Source organism: Monopterus albus, unplaced genomic scaffold, assembly GCF_001952655.1.
Source record: "Monopterus albus unplaced genomic scaffold, M_albus_1.0 scaffold255.1, whole genome shotgun sequence".
NCBI lineage: Eukaryota > Metazoa > Chordata > Actinopteri > Synbranchiformes > Synbranchidae > Monopterus > Monopterus albus.
In genome coordinates, this window is record NW_018128135.1 from 403,480 (window position 1) to 414,581 (window position 11,102).

General features: G+C 42.5%; 1 protein-coding gene across 5 annotated transcripts in view; it reads right to left on the reverse strand.

Moving 5' to 3' along the window:
* The window catches only part of grip2b (glutamate receptor interacting protein 2b), a 199,021-nt gene that overhangs the window by 55,498 nt on the left and 132,421 nt on the right, over positions 1-11,102 (reverse strand). Inside the window, exon 1 of one of the 5 annotated variants that reach the window (XM_020621213.1) lies at positions 9,571-9,631. The exons of the other annotated variants lie outside the window; for them this stretch is intronic. Within the exon in view, the coding sequence (XP_020476869.1) occupies positions 9,571-9,616 (46 nt within the window). The 5' untranslated portion in view covers positions 9,617-9,631. Of the gene's footprint in view, positions 1-9,570; positions 9,632-11,102 lie in introns of those variants that run through there. 5 annotated transcript variants of the gene reach the window in all.

Consider the following 11,102-nt stretch of genomic DNA (forward strand, 5'->3'; position numbering starts at 1 on the left):
CAGAAGAAAAAACCGAGAGGAAGAGGTGGAAGGAGGCAAAATAAGCAGTCAGGAAAATGAGTCATGTCACTTTGCTGCTCCAGATGCACACACACTGTTGAAAAACCTGAAATCACATTTTATGTGGCACAGCTTCAGAGTTTTTTTCATTTTGTTTCTGTGTCGTGTTTGCTATTATCTCGCCTGCTCTCCTTTTCCTTCCTTCTCTCGCTCCCTCATTATGTTGGTTTCAAGTGCAAATGAATCCACACTCCGAGGATTATGGGTAAGTACTTTGAAGTGGCAAATGATGGTCTATGGTGGCTCAGTGCAGGAAAATCCACAGATATACATATACACACTCACTTTTACTCAAATGCACAGCATATACAAATGCACATTTACACATGAAAAGACCTATTCACACACATTCTCTCCTCTCTCTCTTATTCAGAGTGCAGCAGCCACTGTTAGACAGAGGTGTCACATATTTTGATTAACTTTAGGTTCAACTAGCTGAAACTTAAATACAGTTGGTTGGGAAATTGGATAAGGGATAATCACCTTTATTGGCCAAGTATGTTACACACAAGGAATTTGTTTCTGGTGCAGAACTGAGGCAGCCATCTCAGGCACCAACTCAACCAATGTCTCTAACCTTCACAGGCAACGGGCAGTGTCTTGCCCAAGGACACTGTGACTGGGGGCATCAAGATTCAAACCTTAAACTTTCTGGTTGGGAGATGACTGCTCTACCCACCGCACCACTGTCGCCTCCAAATTGAGCTTTGATAGGAAATTACATGCTGGTCCCAAATTTAATGAAAATGAAATACAAATGAGAATCTACAGATGTTATAATATGCAGATGATACTCAACGCTTCATGGATGAGATACAATATTTTAAGTAGAAATCAAGGTATGACATTATTAAGGCATTGTACTGTAGCTGTGCAAAAGATCAAGGTGAAATGATTCAAATATCGCTCAATATGTAACATATGGACTGTATGTGTCAAAATCTTGCATATATATATATATATATGTAAAAATATATGTAACATATAAAAAGGTTCATGAAAGTTATGAGAAAACATTCACAGTTTAAAATGCTCAATTTCAGTCTCATTTTTAATTGTAAATAAACATAAATCACACAGGATATGCAGAAATCTGCTCAAGTATATTATTATATTCTTTAAAAACTTACTGCAAGTTTATTTTTATACTTCCATCTTCATTGTGGTAAAAAGATAATCATGTTTGTTTTGAACATTAAGTGTCTGTCTCTTGCTCTCATGTTAAATTCTCTCTCATTTTAATTTCACTTTACAGTAGGTCTACCTCATTTTCACTGCCTTTAATTCCCTCTTTCTTTCTCTTTCAGTCTGTATCTCCCCCTGCTGTGGATCTTCATTCTACCACCCTAATAGCACTCGGCACTGCAGGACGCAAATGACAACAGATGGAGACCATAAAACTGTCTCAGTGCAACACACAGGATGGAAGAGGAAAACTGGGGAAACCTGATGATGAATACATGTGCGAACAGTGAAAGAGAGACAGAAAAACAGGACAAGAAAGGGAATGGGAGAGAAAAGGTGATATAAAGAAATTATTTCAACTTATTTTAAAGAACCATTCACTGCTTCACTTTTAAGGACCAAAAAATCTAACATCTGCTGGGAATAATTTCATCCACTCATCCATCCATCCATCTTCATCCGCTTTATTCAAGACCAGGTCACGGCAGCAGGGCCTCCCAGACTTCCCTCTCCCCACACACCTCCTCTAGTCCCTCAGGAAGAACCCCAAGGGGTTCCCAGGCCAGCCATGAGACAGTCTCTCCAACGTGTTGTGGGTCTGCCCTGGGGCCTTCTCCTGGAGGGACATGCCCGGAACACCTCCCCAGGGAGGCATCCCTCGGGCACCTGTTTAGGGTGCCCGAGAGCCACCTCAACTGGTTTCGCTCAATGTGGAGGAGCAGCGGTGCTATCCCAAGCTCCTCACGGGTGACTGAGCTTTGCACCCTATCCCTAAGGGTGCACCCAGCCACTTTCCGGAGCTAACTCCTTCTGCCGCTTGTATCCACGATCCTTTTGGTCATGATCCAAAGCTCATGGTCATAGGTGAGGATAGGAATGTAGATCGACCCCTCCCTGGAACCGCCACCTTAACGTGGTGGAGGGGTTTGAGTGCCTGAATGATCCCAGGAACTATTTTGTCGGGGTCTATATGTCCCTGGTTGGGTCTCTCATGGCAAACAGGCCCTGGGTGACAGACCAGACAAAGGACGGTTCATAGGCCACTTATGACGAGTAAAAAATCAAGGCTCACATTTACCCTGCCCAGTATGGGGTCACCGGGGCCACACCCTGGAGCCAGGCCTGGGGGGAGGGGCTCGGATGTGAGCAAAGCGACTGGTGGCCAGGCCTATACCCATGGGGCCTGGTCAGGCTCAGCCCGAAACTGTAATGTGGAGCCACTCTCCGGTGGGCCCATCACCTGCTGGAGAGGCCATACGGGGCTGGTGCATTGTGTTTTGGGCAGTGGCCGGGGCCGAGTGCCCGGCCGACCCAAACCTCGGACGCCAACTCTGGGAATAATTTCATTATTAGTTAAAAGTAAAGTAAATGAAACATGGTGACAATATAGTGCTCAGCAATAAACTCAAATTTACCTGACTACAGACGTTATGAATTTCCTACCAACCCAAATCTTCTCATATTTAAACTAAAATGTCCTGAAACCAACAAAATTTAACTGAGCATAGCTACAACAGTTCAGAGGCCCAGAATGACAACGTAATAATCAGGATGTACTGCAGATTTTAATGTTATCCAGCCCTAAGACAAGGAAACAGGGAGGCAGATAGACAGATAAAGAAACTATTGTAGCAGAGAAGCACAAAGGATGGAGACAGAGTGAAAGACTAAATCAATCTGCAAGAGAAACAGAAAAAGAAACTGCAGTAAATCATGAAAAGAGAGACAGGAATGGAGTAGAGTCCAGATCAGCAGGTTCAGATCCAGCATACTGGAAGTCGGGCGAGTTTGAAATGCAAATGAAGCTCAGATCTGTTTTCCTCAGTGGAGTCATAGCTTTCTGCTGGGCCAGCTACACCTCACCTGTCAGTCCTCTCATAACTCACCATCTCATCTCTCTAGCAGCTCTTCCTCCTTTATACTGCCTTTCCCTTTTTTCCTCTTCCCATATTCATGTTGCCAGGTCTGGAATACACACAAAGAAAGCAGATTTTTTCTCATGTTTCTTGCCGATACTCACTGAGCTACTGTTTAATGAGACAAAGAAACCTGTGATTTTACTAATATGTACCAGTTTTAGGTCCAATTTATCACTTTAAGGTGACTATTGCTGCTCTTGTAGTAAAAAGCTAATTATGTTATTTATGCCACATAAAGTGCAAATGCAAAAAGCATTATATTTATCACTCACCCAGAGACAATCTGACTCTCAGAGAGGTTTACTCAAGATTTTCAGTCAGGACCTACATCACAAACCAGTAACCCGAGCCTGAACCTGTGACTTATGAAACATTTGCTTTAACCATTACTCGCTAAGGAAACTAGAAAAACATTATGATATGTGTTGAAACCAAGCAGCAACCTTCGAGGCTGAGAAGTGTTAAAACCTGCAGTTCCTTCAACGCGGTGGCCTGTTCCTAGCACTGCACTTCTGGAGAGAGTCCTTTAGGTTGGAGTCAGTTGGAGTTTTTCCTGAATGCAGGATTCATACATTCTGGTTAGCATGCACTATCTTCACATGACTGAATATCACTTTAAACTATCATCCCTCATGTCAGCCCTGTGATAGACCGGCGACCTGTCCAAGGTGGGCCCCGCCTCTCGCCCAATGTCAGCTGGGATTGGATCCAGTCCCCCCGCAACCCTCTTCAGGATAAGCGGTGTAGATAATGGATGGATGAACTAACATCCCTCATCACTGTCATTCTTATTCTTCTGATCACCTTCTTCATCTCTCCATCATCCCTCCGACAGTCCTCACTCCATCTCTTTATATCCTTCTCTTCTTCTTTTCTGTCACATTCCTTTTTCTCTCACATGACCATGTCCCTTCTTCCTCGGCGTTCTATAATTTGATCTCACTTTCACCCATGTCTCTTACTTTCCCTCCCTTTGTTCTAAATTTACCTACCTAAAATTCTGATGTCTTTTTCCCTCTCATACTCGTTGACCTTGATGTCAGTCTCTCTCTCCTCACCTCTGTCCTTTCTTCAGTCCATCCTCCCAAAACTGTCCTCACAGGAAACACAACATTGTAATACCTATGTTTATCTGACAGCCATGTCTTGTGGCCATACTACAAATGTTCTGCTGTAAGTACTCATTTATGTACTGTAGGCAGATGGGGGTGTTGACACAGGAGACCGTGGTTCACATCCTGAGTCCTACATAATGACCCGTCTTTTTCTTGCCTGCTGTCTTTTGTCTCTGTAAGTTGTTCCACTGTCTGTTGACTGTTTCCATCTCTGCATTTGTCTTCTTTTCTCCCGGACATTCGTCTCTTGTCTTTCTTCTCTCTTCTGTTTTCACTCTTGAACTACTTCCTTCTCTTTTCCATCATTCCCTCTATCTCACTGCTTTCATCTTTTTTCACCTCCATTTTTGCCTCAGTCTATCAGTCTCTCGTTGCCTTCTCTCGCTTCCCCCCCATTGCTGTCTCTATCTCTTTTCTCTTTCTCGGCTGGAGGTATAAATAGGACTCTTAATAAAGTGCTAATTAATCTCTAGTGACAAAATCAAAGAAAGCACATCTGCATTTCTGAGAGGAGCAACAGAGGCGTAGAGGGAGAAAAGGAAAAGGGCCAGACAGGAAGAAACAGGGGATGCAGAGAAGGTGGAGAAAGGGGGAGAGTGAAAATGCAGCAAGACTGACAAGGAACAAAGAGACAGTGCTTCTCTCAGACATAATGGTTATACATTCCTCAGTCTGCTCATCCTTGAATGCACATTTTCACCCTCAACCATTCTTTGCATGATGACCTTTGGATCTGGCTTTTCATTCTTTGAACCTGGAATCATCGCACTGACAACAAGCTTGTGACAGCTAGAGTCTGTAGGATCCCAGAGGAGGGTGTGTGTGTGTGTGTGTGTGTGTGTGTGGGTGTGTGTGTGTGAGACACTCGCCCCAGTGTGGGACACCAGAGGAGGGTGTGTGTGTGTGTGTGTGTGTGTGTGTGTGTGTGTGTGTGTGAGACACTTGCACCAGTGTGGGCCAGGCTGCATAGAGATTTTTGAGGTGTAGATTAAATTGCATTTTGGTCTTCATTTAGACCTGAACCTGCTTGGGTATGTGGGGTCTACATTATAGTCAGCAGGATGGAACTATATAACTGGAGATGGAGAGAAAATAAATGATGAGACAGTTGGGAATGACATTCAGAAATGGGTTATTTGATGGAGGGGGACAGAAAAAGTGTGACAGAAGAATGGGAAAGCTATTTCTAAAGAGATGGAGATGGATAGTGTGAAATAGCTGTAATGGTCAGACACTGAAATATATGAGGGGAATGAGAGAGAAGTTTCAAACTCCTCAGAAGAGTTTATGTACAGAAAAGATCAAATGTGGTGCATAATTATGAGTCATATTAATCATCTCAAGCTCAACTTCCTCCTAGATGGAATAAGTTGAACACCAGGCTTGGTCATCAGTCAGTCCATTTCTACTACTGAATAATTTAAAACAGTTCGCCTGAAGCCCACATCTCAGCCATCGCCATTACACTGCCATCTCTTTACCTTACTGTACGCTGAGCCCGTATTCACAAAGTCTTGGTGCCAAAATGTAGAACAACATTAAAGCTATGCAAAAGGTTTCAGAACTCACATGCTGCCAACACACTCATGAATATATGATCACTGACGCAGGAGAAACCTGTAAGAATGACGGCACTGACTTTAGTTTGACTACAGAGCATCACAAGGCCAAGGTGTCAGAAATCTCCACAAAAGATTCAACTTCAAGCATGTGGTTGTTTTGGACAGATGGGAAAACGAATGCAAAACAGCACAGGTCCAACAAACATCAAGACAAGAGCCATGAAAAGTACTTATATAACCAAGTAGTAGAAGCAACAGAAGATCACTGATCAGTGAAAAAACTTACATGGTACTACACTATATAAGAGTGAAGTTCTTTAATATTTCTGTAGTAGCTCTTTTCATTGCACTTTGCAGACGGTCCCTGTGCACTTGTCTTGCTGCACATAGAGACCAAGTGACTCGTTTTGATAAAAATGAGGTTTTAGCTTGTTGTCCACCTTAAGGCGTACATATGTGGAATTAGCTCAAAACACAATATCAGCTTAGGTTGATATTCTGCAGACGGTCGGTGTGTTACTGGTCATCTTTGCAGATCATCAGTTCACAGATAAATGTGTTATTGTTAACCATCATCGATAAAATGCTGGCAAAGCATCAGACATGCTGACAGGCTGATTTTAAATCTGCTTTAAATAAACCTTACATTACAGACTCTGTGCGATATGAAAAAGTTGCTTGCTAAAACTGCCAGTGCCAGCATCTTAGTGAGCAGATGTTTTGTTGAGGATCGGAGGTCTAAAATCTGACTGTCTCTAACTCTCTTGTACCCTTCAGTATAAAACTCCTGGCTCATATGTTAATGCTAGATTAATTTACACTATAAGGGATGCTAATGCTGCTCTTTGAGTGATCATGGGAAATGTTTAGTGGATGTGAGACAATAGACTAGCTAACTTGTTAACTGAACATTTTAAGACTGGAAATCAGGTTCTGTTTTCTAGTGATCAAACTTTGCTAGAAGGATATGATAAAATGTTCTGTCTCCCCCTTTGTCTGGTTTAACTGATCAAGTAAAGTTTGTTATTGCTGTATGTTTAATCTTAGAATTCTTCAGAACAGGTTTAGTAATATAATATGCTACAGAACTTGTGTTAAAAGCACAGTAAGTGTTGAATACATCCCTCTGGAACCTTGAGATGCCCTTTAAAATGGAAAGAAAGCAGGTGGCCGTGCAGCGAGAGGTTGCTGGTGGACAGGCAGCTAATCAGCACATCCACCATCAGCAGCCTGGTGAGAAGAAACACCACTTTCAAAGCCACCGTCGGTTAGTTATTCCCTGAGGTTCAGTGTGTAATAAGTTTGATGTGACTTCACAGGCAAACCTCTTGGAATTATTATGCTTCAGAGATACTTTGACTGAGGGGAAAGAATCACAGGCCGCCTGTAGCCCCTGAAGCGCTACAAAGCAGGGGTACAGCACGGACGGATACCAGCTTTCCAACAATGACTAGAGGGACTCTGGTGTTTTTTGACACTGAACAAAAGAACATTTGTTACTCGAGCAGCATCGTGACAAGAAGAGGAAAATGGATCAAAACTGTGCCAAACACACACTGACCATCAGATCCTAATCCTGACCTCTGACCTTCCTGTAAGGAGGGACCGTACACAGGTTTGTTTAAATGTCCCATAAACAGCAGATGGTTGAGATCTTTTTTTTCAACCACAAAGAGGAGCTGGTATTTTTCAGGATGTAAATGATAACTTCACTCGCACTGTTTTCCCCCAAGATACTGCAGAATGCTCAGATATGCTCAGTTCTTTTACTCCATCATTTAGTGGGTAGTTCAACTTTTAATAAGGTAGAAAAAAGATTTCAAACTGAGAGCCAGAGCTTTCAGATCAAATGTTGCTTCCTGTGCTGCTGTAAAAACTGAAACAATTACATTTTGTGTTTCTAAATTCTGAGTGTTAGATTCCTTTGTTACGTAAAAATACAAGAAAGCAGTTGTTAGTTGAACAGTCACATACAAGTCATCAAATTTCAGTTTCAGGGAAATATACCACCTACCCCCACAAATGCTGCTAAATGATACACAGGCCACTTCTACATCTGCAGGCCTCTCACAGGGCTCAGGAGACAAAGGTTGACTCCTCATGCAGTCATGGCTGCTGCTCTGAGACTTAACCTTTTCACTGTAATGTCAATGGTCTTTGGCACTGAGGCGTGCACTCATCTGCCAGTTTGGACCAAAGCAGCTTGTAAATGTCATACAACTGAGTCACTAACTGAGATCCACCGCAGTAAAGGTTTGGTTCTCTTCACTGTCAGATTCTCTCAGGGTGCTCTGGTTTGTACTGAGAGACGTTTTTCTGATCTGGTGAAACTGTGACACTTTCAGAAGAAAGTAAAAAGATTCCTTAGTATTAGCTCAAGAGAGAATATGACAGATTTATTTTCTACACGGTGTGGCAATGAAGACAGCTCTAACTGGCACTACCGCTGGCTGATCAGACTGTTGTTATTGCCACAGTAATCCCAGGCCGGGCTGCAGTGTGCTCTGACACGCCGACAGGCGGCGTTCTGTCCTCATTTTCCTCCTTTCCTACTGCGTCTCCAGGCTTCACTTCAAAGCAATAGATCCACAAATTCATAAATAAGTCAACAGAAGTGGGAGAGGGAATAGCTGCACATCTCTCTCCTACAGACAGACAGAGGCAACTGAAGGAACATCACATACACATGGGGAAACCAGCTAGAGGGCTCACAGGATCATAAAATCACAAGGCTGTAAGAAACAATATATGGTAGAAATACAAGAGAAAATTCATAAGAAACACAGTAAAACCACCCATTAGGCCATTTTTATGAGCCATTTAGCACTCACAGCCACATCACAGCCTCTAAAGAAATAAAGAAATAGCCTAACTATGAGAAGAGATTACAGGCTAGAGGACGCAATTCCCTAAAGTGCCATTTAAAAACTTTCAAACTTAAAATTGCCCCCAGGTCCTTATCAGATAAAAACATAACAGATGTGATAAAAAAACATGACTAGGTCACTGTTTGTGAGGAGAAAAATCTTAAAGCTCTGAATAGGGAACTGTTTTAGTGTTACTAACAGCTTAATGAATTGCACAATGTCACCACAACTGAAAGTCATCATAAAGATGAGACTAAAATCTTTGCAAAAATGCTTAAGAACATGGTTAAAAAGAATATTTAGCACAAAAATATCACAAATAGCCTTCAAGTCCTTCCTTAATAATTCATTCAGCATTTTAAACATACTAATACTCATAAAGATAAGTCAAAAAACCTTGGAACCATGCAGAGTAAAACCACTGTGAAACATCTTACTATACCACGCAGACATGCTAAGCATGTTAAACAAGATGAGTGTGTGTATTTGTGGGCTGAGGAGGAGGAGGAGGGTTTGTAACTAACACTCTCTGGATGTGGTGACATTACACTAAGCAGTAGAGTAAAACACCTCCTCTACTGAACATCTCCTGCCCGTGTTGACTGACAAAACATCCACCATGGCCCATACGTATATAGAGTGGAACATGCATCTGACAGGGGAATATTTAGGTGTTTCAGTCCACACACAAAAAAAAAAAAATCAAGTAGTTGAAAGATCAATCAAACGACGATTGATGACCGCAGCCGCAGAGGGAAAGTAGCCTGGAGCAGTCTGGGAACTTCATGTTGAAGTAATAAGTGGAAAAGAGTGAAGAAATTGGTAAAATAATGAAGAGAGCAACACATTTTCTGTTTTTTACCTTTTTGCAGCAGCCTCCTCTTCAGTATCGCCTGAAGAAATAGCATTTTCCTCCACACGGGTTCCAGACTGGAAGGGTAATGCTCTTCTCAAAGAAGAGCAGAGGAGGAAGAGGGAGGCAGAACTTCTGTCTGCATGCACCTCTCTCTCTCTCTCTCTCTGTCTGTCTCTCATGAATTAGTTGTGGGGCCCAGATTTCATCTCAAAGGGACCCTCTCCCTGTTGACACCAGCTGAACTGTGGACTGTGTGTGCATATGTTGGTGAGGGTGTGCTTTAATGCTCCTTAGAAGAGAACAAAAATAAAGACTCGTGTATTTAATCAACTTTAATCAGGGCTGTTGTGAGGCTGGTGCTTCCAGTATGCCTCTGCTCTGACAGAGCTGATATCCATGTTCTCACATGTTCTCCTCCTCCTTTTCTTTATGCGCTAATTTAATTACAGCATTCTCTCTCTTGCCCTATTCCTCTCAGTTTCTCTCCTGATTATGCAAAAACTGTAGCTCAAAGCCTTCGGGACTTTTGGTGCCCTAGTTTTTTTTTTATCTTTTGCGTCTACTGGTCTTGTGCGGGTATGTGCAGCATCTCTGTATATCTGATTGTGTGTGTGTAACGCTGTTAAAAGATGAAAGCAGAAACCCGCCAGATCATGACTTATTTCTTGGCTCCCCTGGTGGTTGGTGATCATAAGGTGACCAGCGGTGCTTAAAGTGACAACAAACCAAGAAACACACACAGCCCTGGTCCATCTCTCCATCCTGCATACCCAGCAATTCCTCTTCTGCATTGCTAAGGGTAGGGATGGGAGCTGGGGGTGAAGCCTATGCCAGCATGCACTGAGTAAAAGGAAGGATACCAACCAGGACAAGTATCACAGAGCTAGAGTCAAAGGTAGACTTTGCAAATTTGGCTGAACAGAGGAAAAAAAAACTTCAATCAATGAATTTGCAAAATAAAGACAACTGGTGGCAAATGTCAGCAAACATCCAGAGTAAAGCACAGAGTAAAACTACTGCGAGGCTGAAGTTGAGCTTTGCAGTAATCTAAATGTGTTTACATTCACAACAGACCCTTCTTAGGGTTAGAGGGCTACGAGCTTTGCATTGTCCATCTATAACCCACTGTGAACACCCCCAAACTCCTGTGAACCTGAGAGCCAGCAAATTAACCTACTCAGTGATTCATTTCAAGTCCTGAGTGGTGAAGTAGAGCTAACTCAACGAAAAACAGGTCTCTGTTCCAGTACTTCCACATTGCACTGGATTAGTTTGATATGCTTGGATTATTTTAAAAGAAGTTGCAGTGAGCAGTGTTATGCCAGCCTCATTCAAGTGTGACATCCAAGAGCTCTGAGAATGTGTGAAATATATCATTTGGAGTAAATGGATGTTTGTAAAATCAACACAAAGCTGTGCTCAGACTCAGGACATTAAGAAGCAAGAAAACAAATAATTTAGCCACTGTGCTTTCAGAAGCAAACCACATACAAAGTAGGCAGGTAAGACTAGTGTGCCTGCCATTAGTGGCAGGGGAA